At 41.5% G+C, this 18,631-nt stretch overlaps 1 protein-coding gene across 8 annotated transcripts in view; it reads right to left on the bottom strand.

Moving 5' to 3' along the window:
- The window catches only part of OSBPL5 (oxysterol binding protein like 5), a 181,394-nt gene that overhangs the window by 25,289 nt on the left and 137,474 nt on the right, over positions 1 to 18,631 (bottom strand). For all 8 annotated transcript variants that reach the window (XM_015630224.3, XM_015630225.3, XM_015630227.2 and 5 more), the window contains 3 exons: positions 17,113 to 17,316; positions 11,311 to 11,395; positions 2,459 to 2,630 (listed from right to left, as the gene is read on the bottom strand). In XM_015630224.3, coding sequence (XP_015485710.1) covers positions 2,459 to 2,630; positions 11,311 to 11,395; positions 17,113 to 17,316 — 461 coding nt within the window. The remainder of the gene's footprint in view (positions 1 to 2,458; positions 2,631 to 11,310; positions 11,396 to 17,112; positions 17,317 to 18,631) is intronic.

Here is an 18,631-nt window from a genome sequence, read left to right as displayed (position 1 = left end):
GCACTTTTGCTGACTAATTTACTGTTTCATCATATAAGAGTTCTCTTACAGCAGTGCTTTATTCTCTTAGTGGCAATCCTGGAAATATAAATTGGTGACCAGGACTTTGGGTTTGATACTGTTCTGCTACATGAAGCAAAGGAAAAACTTTGGTTCCTGCAACCAAGTAACCAGCCAGACTCCTGGGGCTACTGGAGATTAAGACATGGAAGCCACAAGAAATACAACTCGATATTCAAAAGAAGAGTGCCTGGTGCCCTAAAAGTCTCTTGTCTAAAATCACTGATTTACACAGTACTTAAGCCTTTGATTCACTCACACAGTTCTCACTCTCATTTTTATACACTACTAAAGACATGGATTTTGAAATCACTGTATAATCTTGATTTGTTTCCCAGCAGGAAAGGAGCAAAGCAGCCAGCAGACAAATGCAACTTTGGCTCAACTGAAAATCTGCCTTTGCCAGCCCCCAAGGGGGTTTTGTTCTCCCTATAATATCCATCATCTTCCCTTTCTTTTTCTGTTCTTGACAGAGTAGTTTGGCTAATTTGAAGATAGAGTTAAATGTAATTAACTGGCCCCCTAACAACTACATGCCAATTTAATTGGTAAGATTCCCTGTAGGGAAAGCATTTAATTAGAATGAGTGAATCCCTGTGAGGAAGCCACTGTCACTGGCAAACCAGTAACACTTTGCTGAGCACTCACACAGTTTGGGGTTTGCATTCTCTCTTATTTAAATGTTCTTCACTCCTTCAGGGATGACAGCAAGTCATCCTCCTGTCCTGCAACCCTCAAACTCTCCTTGGCTTTAAGCACTGGGGAGTTTGGGTACACATCCCCAACAGTGGTAGGGAGAACTCTCAGAAAGGACAGTGTACTGTCGAGACAACCACATGCTGAATGCCCAGTTTGAATCAGACTCAGCTAAAATTTGAGCCTGTAAAAAATACCTGATTGCAGTTGTGGGTACTCTGTCCTGCTGAAAACTCTGCCATGTGTGCTTCTGCTACTGAGTCCCATATCTCAAGATGGCTTTTAATGTTGGGCAACTAAGAGGTGAAATAGAAGCATCACTTAAGCATCATTCACACATCATATTCTGAAGAAATACTTTACTACAGTCTTAACCCTATCTTCTGCATTAGCTTACAGTAGCCATGGGTTTGCCTGAATGTCTTCAGAGCCACAGGCTCCATTTTAATATTACACATATTTCTGTACACAAATCCATCAGCCAAGAAACAAGTCCACTGCATTCTTGAATTCATTATCAAAGTAAGCACAGAGACTCACAGCCACAGGGAAGGTATTCTGAAAGAAGCCCACGAGCACAAGTACTAGGGCACCTGGTGTGGTAAGATACTAGATTTCCTTTTCTTCTCCTACTGCTTTTCAGTAAAGCTCTTCAAACTCTAGATAAAAATCCGAACAGCAGGACTAGAGAACACAAGCTGGGATTACCAGAACCTATCAGGGCAAAGGGCAGACTGGAATGCTGCCACCCCTTTGGTCCCATGGGGCCTGAGGTACCTTCACACTCTGAAGAGGACTCAGACCCCTGCTGTTGTTGTAACAGAGACCAAGAAAACGTCTTAAAGGTGAGGTCCTGCTCTGCAAGGCATCATCTTTGCTGACTGCAAGAATTGCGACCCTAGAAACTGCATAACTGATGGTGCATTGCTGTGAGCTCTGAAAGTCAAATTCCAATCAGCAGAACTAGAAATAGACACTATGTTTCCCAGTTCTCACTCCAAAGGCCAAATGTCTATACCAGGAGGATTTTTGAAGTTGCTTATTCAGCTATAAGCAACAGAAGGGCCTGGGGCTTTCTAATGTATAGAGAGCTTTGATGTTCCAAAATGCTGCAGTAATACCAAGAATATGAATAGAAAGGAGGCTGTGGGGACTTTTTCCCCTTATGTAAAAATTTATCTGATTCATCAAGGAAGAAATTGGACACCCCTCAAAAACCCCTGTGGAGAGAGAAAGTAATTACAAAACTAAGGATGCAGTGTGTGAACTCTGCTGACTATGACACGGTATTACTAGGGAAGAGTACACATTATTAAAAAATAGATCAGATCCAGAGCCATATGTGCTAGCAACACACAGACATTGTTAGTGACTGTGTCTGTGTAACTACAGCAGCTAGATTCTGCAATCTTTACTCAGGCAAGCCATTTTTCATGCTGGCATCCCCAGACACCATTTTGGCCCAAGCAGGGGACAGAAGAAAGTTGTTTATGTACAAACAAACACAGCTGAGATTTCCCCCAGCCCATGTGTTCAAGCATTAGGTGGCAACACCAACTCCATATATTAGTGAAGGATGCAGCAGCAGAACACACAGGCTGGTTTTTAAACAGATTTCCTCAGTGGACTCTGGCTAGATTACCCTAAAGTTTGAGCCATATGACACCTCTCCGTGCATTAAAGAGTAACAGCCCCATCTTACTGGAAGAACTCCTGATCTGACATAGCACTGGTGTGCAAGAGGTGGTTGAGCCCCACATGCGCAGAATCACTCGAGCAGTTCACTTCTCCATCCTTTCCCTGCTTGGAGGCACTGAGCCGGAAGAGGCTGGAGCAACGCAGGGCAAGTTCCAAAGCATCCAGCCAGCATCGGCCTGTGAAAACAAAAGGAATAATTAAAGCACAGCAGAGTAAATAACACAATTCATGCATTGCTTCTCAAGAGCTTCTTGCCTGGGAGTAAAGCTCATTATCATTATAATTCAGGAAGTCACTGTGTAGAATGTTTTTCAGATATATAATCCCTAGGTTATCTTGCCTGAAATGCTGTGTTTCAGCAGCTGCATGGATAATACAGTGGAAAGCTCATCCCAACTCCGTCTTCCCTAATAACATCCCCTTCTGACCTCCCACAGCTTGTTCAGATCACATTGCCCCTTTCTGATTTAGTCTGAGATGCAGGAAATCTGTGCAGGTACGGTGCTTCCACACCACCCAGCATGTCATGTCTGCAAGTAATACACTCCCCAAAACACATTCACCACTTGGCATCCCCACCTCACGCACTTCCCAGTGGCAGGGAGATACCAGGGCACTGAACTGTGTGGGAGAGGTCCCTGCTTACCCTGGGGTCACTGAACCACAGCCTGCTCAGGGGTCCCATGATGGCTGTAGTGCTGCAGTAGCCATCATTCCAATCAAGATCCAGAATGGTCAATATGTGACAGGGTGACTGAGACTAGAGAAAGCTGACAGGCTGTTCATTTTCACTTTCTCTGCATTTTATATTTCTTTTTTCCATTCCTTCTCTCTGCTTGGTCCATCAGATAATCTGTGTGGGACATCACTTTTTCTTATCTTGTCAAAAAAAAATCTTTACCTGAAGGGTCCATTTTGCAGGAATTATAAGCATGGCACAGAGCCAAGACACACTGCAGCTCCTATGCACAGCCACAATGGATTTCCTTATGGCCCACACAGGTCTCACAGACAGACAGCAAATGAAAAGCACAGGAATCCAAGCTGACCTTCAGCTCCTTTTGCAATGGTCCATACAAGGCTACAGAGCTGTGTGTCAAAGCCCAGCCATCACAGTGCTGGAGCTGCTGTACTCCTGGAAGCACCTGAAAATAGCCTGATTCTGTAGTGCAGTCATTAATGAGGCCAGGGCACCTGCAAATTAGCTGAACGTTCGAGAATTGAAGTATCAAGGGAGTGATCCTCTAATTTCAAGCTTGTAAAACAGAGCTCTTCATTACACTTCTCAGAATACATTTCACAATAATTAGAAGTGTGATTGAGAGGCAGTGAAGGAAACAAAGGATTTTGCTCTAGCAATGGCACAGGCTGCAAACAGGATTTCTCTGGACCGCATTCATTCCTGGTCCCATTTGGGAAAATTTTCCATTAGATTCTTTTCTATCACACAGCATCAAGCACATGCATAAATCTCACTGGGATCCTGCTGCTCTCCTGGGCAGAATTCCCATCAACTTCAACATGACCAAAATTTGGCTCTATAAGATCAATGAGAGTTTAAAAAAAATCTAGATAATGTATATAAAGAAATGCTTATAAATTTGAGCGGCTTTCAATGCATGCTTTGATACAAAGCTGCAAATTGTAAAACAAAAATATCTCAGATCTTTGAAGAATTGTACTTGAGCATTTAGCCACAAACACTGCAGAGCTCCAGTCATTTATTCTAATTTTATCCAATAAATTCCTTCAGCATCAACTTATGATTTAATAATAACATCACAAATAATGGTTAATAAAAGATTAGAAAGTTTGAATGCTGTTGGAATTGATTTCGTACTATTCTGTATTTAACAAATATTCTTGCATTAAAGCTTTACAGGCAGAGATTTATTCCCTTCTCTCTATGTGGAGGATTTGCATGGATAACCCATTAGAGTTAATGGCTGCACTGAGCACAGATCCACCTCCTCCTACATATCCCTTCTCCCCCAAACCCACCACTATGCAAATCTGTTTCAGGCTGTGCCACACAAGGGAGCACACTCCTGCTCGGGCTCCCTGCTTTGACTCTCTGCCTTTAAATTTGCTTTTCTTTTCCAGTTCCGCAGAGCGAGAACTGTGTGATTTGACATTTGGAAATGCTGCATATGTCAAGATATTTTTGTATTAAATAGGCTGTTAAATCAGGTGCTTTGACAGGCAGGTTGATTTGTAGCAGCATGAACCCTTTGAGGCAGCACCGAGGTCATCTCCTCAGTGCTCTGCAGCTCTCATGTACTCTCATTATCCTATGATGGCTGAGGCAAGGGTGGCCCCAAGTCTCCCTGAGACATTCCCCTCCCTGGGGATGTAGAGAAAGCAGTCCACACTGGCCACGACCCATGAACAGCTCTTTTACCCCCATCCCACTGCCACAGGTGTTCACCAATACTGACATGACCTTACAGGCTTGGTCAAAAATTTGGGGCTCATCCCATCAACAGAGGAAATTTCAACACAATATATCGAGGGTTTCCATCTCTTCAGATAACTCCCTGGGAGATGTTATGAGAAATTTGAATATTTTCTGAAGCCTTTTCAAGGAGCTTAAATTAAAAAAAAAAAAACAACAAACAAAAAAACACAAACCCCAAAACATTAAATATTAATTTTAATAGTCCTGGCAGATACACAGAGCTTTAGAGGGACTCGCTGTGCATCAGCAGCCAGCATTCCTTGTGCCCTGCAGCAATAGAAATGGCATCAGTGTACACCCTTGTTTTCATTTCTAACAGAAACTGAACCGAAGGGATGCAGAGCATCCCCAAACTCAGAAACAGTCAGAAATAGCCATCAGGTGGTGCTGTGAATCCAAACAAACATGTCACAACCCAGATGTAAAACAGGGGCTTACCTCTGCAAATAAAAAGGTTACATTCTCAGCAAGTCAATGGTGCCTTAATTGCAGCATAAATCCATAAAATTATATTCTCTCAATTACAGGGATTGCACACAAGATAAACCTGTTTCCTTGCTAAAGGCCTATATGAAATGTTTTTACATCTGAGTGACCTTTCTATTGAGCTGTATTCTTCTGGATTGTGAAGATGATACAAAAATGCTAGCATTTGGATTATTTAATTGCTTACCTGACAATTCTATTCACTCCCTCAGGAAATGCAGAAGGAGAGAAATGAATGTGGTCACATAATTAAAGGCTGTCACCTGCACTCATGGTACTGCATGAAGGCTTCATGGCTACCTTAATTCTCACATGTTCTAATTCTGAGTGGGTGACTCAAGTAGGGTTTTTTGTATACAAGGTAATCAGACTACAAAAGAATGTAAGATGTGGGTTCCTTCAGAGAGGAATGGCAGCCCAAAAGGGTGCATATGAAGGAAGCAAAAAAAAAAAAAAAGTTATAATTATTTTATTTTAGGAGATTTGAAGCTGCAATGCAAAAACTGCAATCAATTATCAGCTATAATTTTTCACAAACTGTGGCTTAAACTAAACATGTGTTTACATTCTGAAGAAAACCCCAAAAGTATGTTATCAGCTTGTGGCAGAATCTCCCCACAAGCTTTTAAGCTCTTCTCAAATCAAATTATATAGAAACAGAGAATTGTTTACATTACATCCTCTAGGATCATCAAGTCCAACTGTTAACCCAGGACTGCCAAGTCCACCATTAAACCTTGTCCCAAAGTGGCACATCTGCATGTCTTTCAAATACCTGCAGGCATGGTGACTCAGCCACTTCCCTGGGCAGCCTGCTCCAGCACTCATCCGCTAAGCAGGTCACCTTGCCATAGAAGATCAGGTTGGTCAAGCAGGACCTGTCTTCCCCAAACCCTGGCTGGCTGTTCCTAATCCCTTTCTTGTGCTGTACATGCTTTGAGATGCAAACAGGAATCACTATGGCTCCTTGCAGGACACCTCCCAAGTCAGCAGGGCACTGCTGGTACCACGAAGAAACCTGGAGGCTGCAAGGCTAAAGAGCAGCAGGCATGTGCTTGCACCAACTTTTTTTTTTTTTTTGTTTTTCTTTTTCACAGAGAAAAGGAACTACTAATATCAAGAGACAAAAATAATTTCTTCTCTCTCTTAGGAAAAAATAAGTAAGTTAAAACAACAGAAGGTGCTCAAGTTGCTAACCTAGGTTCAGTTCAAAGAAAAACTTGAGTCTGTCCAAGTCTTTGAAGAAATCTAAAATTACAAAAATATCTCACAGGACAAAACTAGGTAGCACTGAAAACTCTAAGCTATTCAGTTTTAAAATTCTTTGCACTCACCTACAGCAACTAATCTGATGTGCCAAGTCTATCTGCTACACTTTGCAGCAGCTGGTCACAGAGGACGAGAGCCAATGTTCTCTCAGCACTCACCAGAAAGAAAAATCTGCTCTAGATGGAATCACACCATTACACACAGAAATATCAGTCTGTGACTATATACTTCTTTCCACTGCATTCCTGTAGCTACAGAACACCTGGGATGAATCTCTTGCCAATTAAGACTTCAAAAGGCACACACCGAGCAACCACACATTCCTCCAGAGAGGCATCACTAAGGGAATATTATTCTTCTTGAATTATTAAAGTCCTCCAGCTTTGGCCTCATGCCTCACATGCACAAGATAGATGCTTTTAAAAATCAACCTGAAGTAGACTGCCACCTGGAAAGGATGAATTCTTGCTCAAGTGCACACAAATCACGAATCGTGAGGAAGAGGCTGATTTGGTTCAGTCAGTGAACATTAAGGTCATCGTGTTCAGCTGACTGCTTATTTTGCTGTACCACTTGGATGCCTGCGTGCATGATTTCTCGCACTTTGGCTGTCAAGATGCAAGGACGTGAGCTCTCAATTAGCTGCAGGTGCAATTTATGCAGTGAACTTAATGAAATCTTGTTGCAAAAGCCTGGATTTTAAACCACTGTGAAAGGTCTAAGGAATATGAAACACAGACATAAAGCTAAAAAGATATTCTATTTTCTCCAGAGCTGCCAGGACTCAGAGATGTATTTCATTGTTAACCTGGTTTCAAATTGCAATCTTCCTTGTGGTTCTTTGCTTCTGTGCGTGACCCTTATTTCAATAACCTAATTTCCTCCCCAGATGAGAGCATCAGTTTGGGGGGAAGGGCCAGAAGCCTAGAAAAGAAACAACACTGTAAGCCAGACCGTCAGGACTTCCACACAACTGCATCCACATCAGGCAATGGAGGCTACCCAGAGCATACCTGAAGGAGAGGGCAGATATAAGGAATAAAATATAAATGTGGTTTACAGTTCCAATGTTAAGATTTTAACCCTTGGTAATCTGCCACTTTGAATTCCATTAGTAGGAATACACCCTGTGGCAGCAGTGCCCATGGCAAAGTGGAGATCCTCACTGTGAAATCTAAGCAGGTGACTTAAAATGCTTAGGACATACCAGTTAGATCTCAGGGACAGCTCCAGAATGGTCTGGGCAAGATGCTTGGGACAGATTTAAACTACTAATTCTAAGTCACTCCTCAAGACAAATCTGAAATGAAGACACAGTCACTGGTTTGGAAAAAGCAGTCTTCTTTTTTGAAACTGCTAAGAAAGACCCTGCACTTGTGCAGGTTGAGCCCTGTAGGCTGACATGACCTTTCCATAGGCTGATGTTTAAAACACATCAAAAAGCCGACTGCTGCTCTGGTCTGTGAATGTGAAGTCTGCTGTAGCTGGGCAGTGGTTCTGCAGATCGTCCAGAAGTCATGAACTTAAATACTACCAACTGTCTGTCACAGATGGTACAGCAGAGAGGAAAATGGGGATGCTGAAATGCTGAGAGAAAAAGTAGGCCATGTAGCTGCTGATCATGCTATAGTTGCCTGGATGGCTGAACTGTATATCTAACATATGCTGCAACTCAGTATTTCCCAGCAAGTCAGAGGCATCCACAAGTTAGTTATATTTGCCAAATGCTTTGTTGTTCATTTTCCACTACTAACATGGGAGACACAGCCAGGACACCTCTTCAGAGATGCTGTAGATTGCCACAGTATTGCACTATGGGGGAGATGTGAACACACTATAAATATATGCAAGGGCCCAGATCCCACCTGCCCCATTTGTCTTGGCTGGCTCAGGTCATATCACCTCCATCTCCTGTCTCTCTTGCATCCTCTAGGTTTGTCCAGTGTGTTAAAGAAATGAAACAAACTCAGGCACACCCTTTTGGAAATGCCTCTTTACAATAGGTGAAACAATGTAACAGTCTAAAACCATTTCAGCATGTCTTCTGAGCTTAAAATCAAACTGTATAAATTGTAAAGTACAAGCCTTAATTTCCTGCAGTTTATACAGAATTCTTTTTAAATGTAGCAGTTTCTATTCCTTTTGTCTTTGTCTGCATATGCTTTTACATGACCTACTGACATTAATACTACCTCCAAGTCACTCATCTCCAAGTATGACACTCGTGTTTGGCCATTTGTCAGGACATGTGCTTGGGGGGAAGCTGTTCTTCCCTCTTGTCTGCCCTTCCTACACAAAGTATGGCCACTTTCCACAGCTCACTGACCTCAGATGTGAAATAAAATACTCTCATTCAGCTGAAAATTACACCATTTTTCATGCTAATATTTCTGGTGCAATTCAGTATCAATTTTTTTTTTTTTTTTTTTTGTAAAGTCCACTGCTAAATGGACAGATCCCAAAAGCTTTGGCTTTCATGATCACCTCATCAGACTCAGAATCTATCAGGCATAATGTGGGTGCTCCAAACCTGTGCAGGTGGCTCTAGGGCACTGCTGGTGCTGATCAAGAGGTTGTATTTTGTCTTGAACTAAAGGTCCTAATTACTTTATACATACACATATAGGATATTTGATTGAGAGGCACCACAGTTCCTCCTCCTTCCCTTGATCATGCTAGTTTTCCATTAGAACCCTACTGGAGAGAAGCAGCAAAATTAAGAAAAATCACACTAAACTGAAAGTAACTCTATTTTGATCTGCCTGGCCTCTGCATGCTTCCCAAGAATCTTGGCCAACATCTTGGCTTTCAAAATGTGTTCCAGTAACTCACTATTTTAAGCTTTTTTGACACTGGAGACACGTAATAATTCACTGAGCAGAAAATGTCCCATGGGCATTTCAACACTAAAAATTCTCACATGCCAGGTATGGTCCCTTTTGTGTTTTGGTCCTACCACATGTTGTAGGACCCAGACAGAGAGATCACAGCTAGAAAAGTCTTACCTCTGATGATCTCTTGGGAACTAGTGGTACCTTAGGACTATGGGTATGGGTAAGGTTAGTTAGAACCTTTATGAGTAAGGCTAGTTAGAACAAATCTAAAGCTCTTCTACTCCATGTAACTGGCCTATGGCAGACACCATAAAGAGTAGAAGTTCAGCCACAGGTCTCTTTTCCTGGCTGCCTCTTTGGTTTAATCATTAATAATTAAATTAGTGGGCAGATAAGCACATGGGTCTCTAAGGAAATAATATTTTATAAAATCTGGATTGACTAATGGCTGTTGAAGCTATTTGGTTGCCTAAGAACTCTGTGGGGCTGTTCTGTATATCTGTTCTGTGGGCTGTGTGTATAACCAGGGCTTGAAATGCCTCTAATTTAGCAGCTCTACCCGACAGCACTATTTCCCCCCACAAGAGATGGTTGCATCAATCTATCTCTAGGCAGGTGCCCAGTTAGAACCTTGTATTGCTTTACACAAATAAGCTACAAAAGCAGAATATGTTAGGAAATAGATGTGTGTCTATGGGTCTACATAAGTTCTGTTATTTCCATATAATTCCACTACAATGACATCTGTGAGCAGTTTCCAGTGTCAAGATGGTGTCCCTCACCATGAACTGTCCTCTTTTTACTGCAGGAGGAAAACAGCACAGAAGTCTGTAATGAAGGAAGGTTTCCTCCTATTCTAAGTGTCATGTCAAATGTGCATTTGCATTGTCTCATTTCCATCCCTTAGGAAAATGTAAAGCCTAATCACTAGACCAGAAGGACTACTTTCAAAGCCCATTTCATTCCAGAAGTCCTTATGTCCCTAAAGTTACTCTAGATAAGACCCAAAGGAGCATATGGGGCGGATGAGCTCACTTGGTGGGGCAGGTGAAAAATATTCATAAAATGAACAGCCTGGGTTAATTCACTATGAAAAAAAAATAAAATAGAGTATTCTGAAGGTCAAATGGAATAAAAACATGGCTTTAATCTTCTTATCTACTTATAAATCACTGATATTTTAGGTCCATTGAAGTAATTTACAGAGATTTTCACAGAGCAAGCTGGCATGTCTGTTATATATTGACCTAAATTTACCCTCCATAATTTTCTGAATTCCCAGAATGGTATTTTACATGTGGAGTCACCAGCATCTGGGCCTGCTATACTGCAAACCACAGCAGAAATAGCTCATAGCAAAATTCAGGTGGCTGAAAGATACCTACTGACAGCTCTTCAATATTACCATACCATTTTCCTCCAACAGATCCCTCCCTAGGGTAAGACGTAGGCAGATAGGACAATGAAGTCTCTGCTGAATTGAGGACACTGAGCCCTTTTCAAATCAGGTTTTTTGGATTTCTTCCATCCTTTAGTTTATACTGACTTAGTGATTTTCCCCAATTAGAAGCCTAAGTCCTTCTTCCCTACACATGGCCAAAGAGGTGACTGTACAGTGAGGGCAACAAAACGTGCCAGAAGTCTGCTTGATCTATTCTGACCATTGGTAAGAGCAGTATTTCAAACTGGCTGAACCACCATTTATTCCTTTATACCCTTTTTTTTCCCCTTTTTTTCTTTCATCAACCTATTTTCTTAACTAGCAAGAAGTGTGCTATCTGGAAAAAGCAAACAAACCCCCAAACTCACCATCTGATTCAGAGGCTGCTCTGAAAATCAAGTAGCTGCTGGGAAGAGGCTGAGTGATCGAACCAACATTTTCTCCCTTTGGTCCCTGGAAATGAACACAGACAGAAAGATGTAAGGCACAGAAGCTCCAATGGACTGTTCAATGTCTTTCCACCCTTCCCAGGCAGACTGTGCATGCTTGTGATAGGAAAGAAGGCAGGAGCAGATGGACTAATATGGAGAGACTCATTAGTAATCATGATACTGCTGCTGCAGCTCCAAGGCAGTAGTGAGCTCCTATGAAAATGGAGCTTGGTCTAATCTGTACTCAGCCCAAAACCTGCTGTTTATTCTGATATGCAGGAGTGGAAAGATCTTACTGCTGTCACTTGGGACAAAATCAGTCAAACCTTTGTGCAACACCAGAAGGAACTGCTCCATGAGGTGCACATGGAGTCTCTTGCAGACAGGTACACTTACAGTGAAACACCCTTCACAGGCCACCACAAAAAAGCAGCAGAGCCACACCTTGTGCTGTGAGTGCGTCCAGCAGAGAGGCAACAGCAGCTCTCCTGGAATTAAACAAAGGAGAAACTCCATTCTGAGTCTGTGGGAAATGTGAAAAAGGGAAAACCACAGACTGAGGACCAAGGTCCCCCAGCATGGGCACATTCTACTGGGTTCAGTCCTCCACCTTTAAATCCAGAGAACCCCTATTCTGTGGTGCCTTGGGTGACAGCCACTTCACACTTTGCTCACTTCATGCTGCCTTTCGTTTAGAAGCTGTGGCAAAAAAAAAGTGTCTTGTAAACATCTTGCCACCATAATTTCAGCATGACCCTCCAGAAATGATGCCCAGGGAAGCAAAGTCCATCCTGGATAAGACAATTCTTTGAGCAGAACCACAGGCTTGATCTCCTCCCTGTTCTCTTCTGAACTCCAGAAGATGCTAAGAAAAAGCAGTTCCTGTGTGTAGTAAATACAGCTTCATACTCTTCATGGTATGGACTTTGTGCCTTAACCTGGCAGAAATAAATAGAAATCCCTCCTCCTACATTGCATTTTCAAAGCAACCCAGCTTCCTCTAGCTTCTTATCTTCCTCATTTTGTAACAGATAACACAAAAGCAGATAATTTTCAAATATGCAGACAATATGTCAGAAATAAAAGCAGGGCAGAAAACATCACCAATACTTGTGTGACCATTATGGCACCAGCAGGGGAGAGCAAGAGGTGTTCTCTGGGCTGCTCCAATACACATTTCCTTGACATTCTAGAGAATACCACAAAATGCTGAAAATCGATGGGCAGTTTTTTGCAGTTTGACTATTACTCTCTTCCCTTACACGGGCCTTTATAGTATTCCACCAAATTCCTTGAAAGAAGGATTTCTCCCTCCCAGTTGTACCAACTGTATGGAACTGTAATTGCTATTTAAAACTGCCCCTGTACATAAGTGCTTCACAGCTAAATAGTGGTTTTATCTGGATTTTTGTTTTTAAGTTACACTCAGAAAAACAAAATTTGGACAGAGTGGGGAAAGCATCAAGTTGTATCTGAGTGTATCAAGTGTTGAGAAGACAACAGTCTCCAGTCAAGCTTTTTGCCTTCACATCTGCAGGGTTCCTCTGCTACCAGGAGAAAATGGGATCCTTCTTACTCACTTTCATTTTCCCCTCCCCTCTCCCAACAAGAGGTTCACAAAATTAAGACTGTTTAAAAGCTTAATAGTCAGGACTGGCAAAGTTGAGATTTGATTTGTAAACCAGAGCAGAGCAGCTTAAGACATTACTAGTGACATTAATGCAATCAGGCATCATTCCCCATGGCATTGTTCCTTTCAGTTGCTTGCAGCTGATCACGGTGTTGGAGAACTATTGATAACACCATTACTTGTATTTTTAGTGAAGAGGTGGGTATTTGCTGTGTTTGAGGAAAAACCCCACAACCTAACAGTACAGATATAGAGAAACAGTATTTAAAAAAAAAAGGGGGAGATGGGAAGGAAGGGATAACACAAGATTCTAACAGGCATTTAGGCATGTGGATTAACTCAAAAAGCAGTTGGGTCACTCTGTCAAGGAAACACATTCAACAGTAAAGCATGTTCATGCATGGAGGGGGCCACTTCCAACAGAAAAAGAAAAGAGGCCATGAAAATAAAACCAACAACTGCACAGATTAAGTGGTGTTCTGTATCCACACAGCAGAGATAATGATGCTTTCTGTCTCCCAGCCTTTGGGCACCATGCCAGTGACCATCTCTCACTAAAAGTGTTGTCCCAGCTGCACCAGAACCCAGAGTCCAGCTGCAGCCCCTGTCCAACACAACTAAAAAAGGATCACCTTCAGATCATTCCTATCTTTACATCTGATTTGAGACTCAAAAGGCATTATGAAACGGGGTGAATGGGCTTTGAAAAATGTAGAGGACTGACAGTTTTGGATAGCATGACATGACATCTCAGAGAGTCATAAAACAAAGCTTAAAAAGGGCGGGGGTGGGGGGGGGAGAAATCTCCTTAACAGTATTGCAGATTACCACAAGAATGAAGATGAAACTTTTGTGTTCTGGAACGGAACAACAACTAGAACAGTAGCAGTGCAAGACCATTACTAGAACTCTTTCTTTAAAGGAATGACTCAACTTCTCACAAACCAACAAAATTCAAATGATACATTTTCCCAGATGCAGTGGGTCTGACCCCAACTTACTTATTGTTCTAAATAAATGTCAGAACAGGCTGCAGATAATGAAAGCCTTCCCACACTATGCTGTTCAGCCAGCTTCTGAGTAAGCTTTTAGGGAAATACAACCTATTCCAGGACATCTTTTGGGACAGGCAGGCAAATCCTGCCAGCTGATAGCTCTACACTCCCTCTGTGAATCAAGAGGACAGATACCCACACCCTCACACAAATTACTAGGTTGGCATTCCCCAGCTCCTGCAGCCACCTTGGCAAAATGTCTCTTCCCAGGAGTGATGTGGGATCACACTGCTTTCATACATTGGGCAAAGTGCCTCTGCAGAAGCATTTGGAGCACGTGGGGGAAGCTTTTCTTACTAGTACTTGCACTGCTGGCTGATTTTGGACCTTGACGGTTTTGGCCTTGGGTTTACAAAGGCCTGAATGGAACAAATAGATAAAAGGTCTAATCAATGTGGACTGCAAAGGAGTTTCAGGCTGAAACTCTCAAAAAGCCAAGGAAGCAGCCTAGAATAAAGAACTATTCTCCTCAGCAATATGTTTCTAAGATAGCTCTAGACCCCAGAGAGCTTTATAGGAAAAACAGTACCCAGATGCATGTGTTTAGGTTTCAACTACAAGCCATGGCCTTTACATCTTATCTTGAAAGGTGCCCCAAAATCTCACCCTGCTCTCTCTGAAGTTAAATGCTTGCACATCAAATTTATTTGGCTGGTACTACCATAAAGGCCTATGTCAGTGCCTGAACCAGACATTTGTTCCAGGGCTGAACCCCAGAGTTAGCTCAAAGCATCTACTGGGTAGCCAGGCCAATAGGTATGAAGACATTCAGTAACTACCCAGAGTAAACTGCAAATCCACTGAATAGAGTGGACTACCTGGATAATCCCTGAAAATTTCACAAGCCATTTTGGCCACGAATGAAAGGTGTTCATCCAGATCTTATTTCTATTGTGATGGACAGCAACTTGGGCTTTTTGCTTAAGCTCGGGTGAATCTGTATTTCTTGAGAAACAGACTTTCTTTGCATAGTTAAACACAACCAATGTAGATCAGTCAATTCTGCTCCAGTTGCTTTAGAAAGAGGCTGTGAAATGACATAAAATAAAACAGTATTTTTAGCAGTTTCAGCCTTAAACTGTTGACAGAGTGCAGACAGCCTCTTTGACATCAAGCAGCTCACTGGTGGATTTCTCCCTGATGTGTATTTTGGCGTTTACCTCATGGCTGAAAGCATCTATAACACACAACAATCCAGGCTGAACTCAGGTTTCAGGGAGTATTCTAGCATGCAGCTCAAATGTGGCTTCCTGAATATGTCTCAAGAGATGCAGAATATTACTTTGACTTTAAAATTTAAAACTCTTTGGACTTCTTCTAGTACACAAACATTTTCAGATATATACTCCCTTCACATTTAATATTCTAATTCTTATTTCTATTGTATGTTTTCTCAAGAGACACAAGAATTAGATACACATATTTAAATGCATACACATATTGATAAAACCTCCTCTTTCTTTGGGATGCTTCATATCAAAGGAAGGGCATCCTAGTGCAACACTTCAGATCTGTCAGCAACTCTGCCTTTCAGTATCTGACTGCACTTTTGATTCTCTTTTTCACTACCTCCTCTGACTGTGCTTCTCAAAATAAATCAGTTGACCTGTCAAGTCACAAGGAATGTTTTTGCTGACAGACACTAAATCATTAACAACCTTCTTGGGTGGATGTTCTGAATTCAAAAAGCATCAAAACTCTCAAAACTGAGCAAGAAGCAAGTTAGCAACAAAACCTTTGGAACTTTAAGGAAAAGCAACGCATTTAGGCACAGATCAGAGCTGAGCTGCTGGCAGAAATCAGCAGCTCTCACCCCTGGTTGCTGAGGTTAGCGTTAATTCTCTCCTCCTACCTTTTTAAAAATGGAAAGGCTTTTTATAGCGATCATATAGCTGTGTTTAAAACTGTTCAATTAACTGCATGGATGAGCAGGAGTGTGTCTGCTTGATCTGCTCCCACAGGGCTTCTCCCTTTTGTTATAACTTCTGATGCCATGACAAGTGCTTTCACTGCTCTCTCTTGAGTCTTTCCATTTCCATTCCCTCTGCTGACCACCTTGCATCAAGGCATCAGCTCATAATGCCTTATTTACACTTGTGATGTCTCCTACAGAATTTATGTCTGCAATAACTCTGTTATTGCCACTGTTTTTGGCAGGGAAAAAAATACAAGAACGTTTAAGTTTTGTCTTCAGGGTATCCAAAGGATGTGGCTCTCAGTGCCTTTCAGGAGATACCGGGATCTTCCTCTTTGATCATAGGCATTACATATTTTTTTTTTCCCTTTTTGCCTATTCTTAAAGGAAAGAAGATAAAGGAATACAGCTCTTTAAGTTTTGCAGGGAGTTATTTCAAGAAGTGTGAAAAATTATTAATCATATATTTGTTACAGGGAGATCCAGAGGTCACTGTAGGAGCCACTGTGTGTATAGGAAGGGATTCTCTCAGCATGAAGAATAACTCAAAACGGAGAAAATCCTGCTATTTACATTTCAAAGAAGAGACAGTAAGTGCTATCTGAAGTCACGCTTTTGTGCTCAAGTCAAGGCTTGAGCTGAACACTGAGTTCCAAGTCCACTGCAAACAAAACCAAACCTCAGGGGCATTAGAAAAAAAGAAGTCAAATTATAAACCTGCTTTTTTGTCACTTTGCCAACCATCTCCCAGTGTTGTGTGAAGCACTTGGTGCCTTCTGTTTTGTTTTGGGGATTTTAGTTAACTGTGTTATGCCAAACTCCTTTTAAAGATGTAGGTCATGGCTCGATATAGTGTCTAAGTATTGAACTTCTCTTCCTGCACTAATACATTTCCTTTTTCCTCTGTCTATACAGGCATCTGTACACTGAGAATGATACATCTGTGGAACTAATCACAAGGACTATGTCTCTTTGATGTCATTCAATGACCAAGCTCTGGTATCCTTAATATTTTTATGCAGTCAATTCACCACTGCTAACAGCACCTGAATAACTAAATAATATCAGTGCTAGGCAACACCAGTGCTCAGAAGCTTTGGTGACCAAGAACAGGTGGTTTGACTCATCAGGATTATTACCTTTACAGCCCAGATGGATTGATCCAGAGGATGGAAGAGCTTAAAGCAGAAGCCATCCTTTTTGGAGGGTCTCTCGATCAGCTCACAAGAATGGAGCAGGATTGTCCCAACCCACTGTCCGATCTTTGGCGTCTTATAAATAAGCAGCACTCCTGGTTTCAGGACACACCATAGTTTGGTCCAGCTCTTCAGAGTTCCACGAATCTGGAAGAACAAAAAAAGTTGCATCTACACTGCTCCTTAGAAGAAACCCAGCATTTATTCAGTATTTATACAGTATTTCTAGTATGTTTATTCCAAGGCTGCATCAGGAAACACTTCCTAAGAAAAGTGCATGGTGTTCCCTGAATAGTCCTCATAGCAAAATCCCAGAACCTGGAAATCTGGCTATCAGAACCTTGTCTCAGCATTTTTATTACTGGTTTAGCATTCTTCCTATCTATATTACTAGCTCAGTGTTAGAACTTGATTAATTTTTTAGGCAATCAGCACTACTGACCCATGTGAGAGTGATCTGTTAATAATCTCAGAGGACATGCCAATTAGACCATTGCATATAAAAATGTTATAGCTAGTCTAACTTGACTTATAAGTCATTTTAATAGTGTTCTGCAGAACACTGCTATTAATGAGTTTTGTCAAATACCCCATTCTTAGAAGTACTGTCTCCAGCTGGTTTACTTCTCTGTCGAGCTCAATGCAGTTCTCTCTTGTAGAGAAAACATTAAATCTGATAGGAGTATATTAAAGATTACAGCTTTAAGAATGGAGACATTTCTCAGTAAGGTTAAATTTTGCCTAAGGTCTTCCTGCCTTTGGTGTGCAAAGGCCAAACCTCAAGTATTTTCTGTGTTCTGTTTTTGTGGTCCAGCATTATTTGCAGCTCACCAGAAACTTCCAGCCATAGCAAACATGCAACAGGTATTTCATATTTTAAAAAGTCTCAATATTTATTTTTCATTAACCATAAACACTACAGGAAGGCTTTTCTGCCAATCTAACTTCTCAAATAAACCATAATCATGTCACTTTTCTGACCTCTAATAATAATTGCAGAACAACATTGGAGGATTTTACCATTAACCAAATGCAACTGTATTGTTTCATGAGATCCTTAAGTTACTTTGTTTTTCTTAAGAGCTATGTGTTTGGCAATGTTTGGAAATTAGGTTTTGCTAATATAAAAGCTAATATAAAAGCTTCAACCAATTCACTATTATTTGAGAAGACTAAATGGTCCCAAAGGAGGAGAAAACCAGTGCTCATCTCTCAATGTCAATCCAGATTTACTTTGCCACACAGAAATTCAGGACTTCAATGAGAAGCTGTCACTCCCCAAGTCTGTGCACAAGGAGAAATTGCAGTTGTCATCAGGTACAGTATGTTTCATTCTGTGCTGTGACAACAAAAAATCCAATTGTCGATAGAACAAGCTGTATCTGCCCATTTTCAGGCTGTTATTCACTCTATTACCTCTTCAGTACAAAATCACATTTATGGGAAGAGGCCAACAGAGTCT

The sequence above is a fragment of the Parus major genome, chromosome 5, assembly GCF_001522545.3.
Source record: "Parus major isolate Abel chromosome 5, Parus_major1.1, whole genome shotgun sequence".
Taxonomy (NCBI): Eukaryota; Metazoa; Chordata; class Aves; order Passeriformes; family Paridae; genus Parus; species Parus major.
The sequence above is the reverse complement of the archived record's forward strand: the minus strand, read 5'-3'. Positions and strand labels throughout refer to the sequence as shown.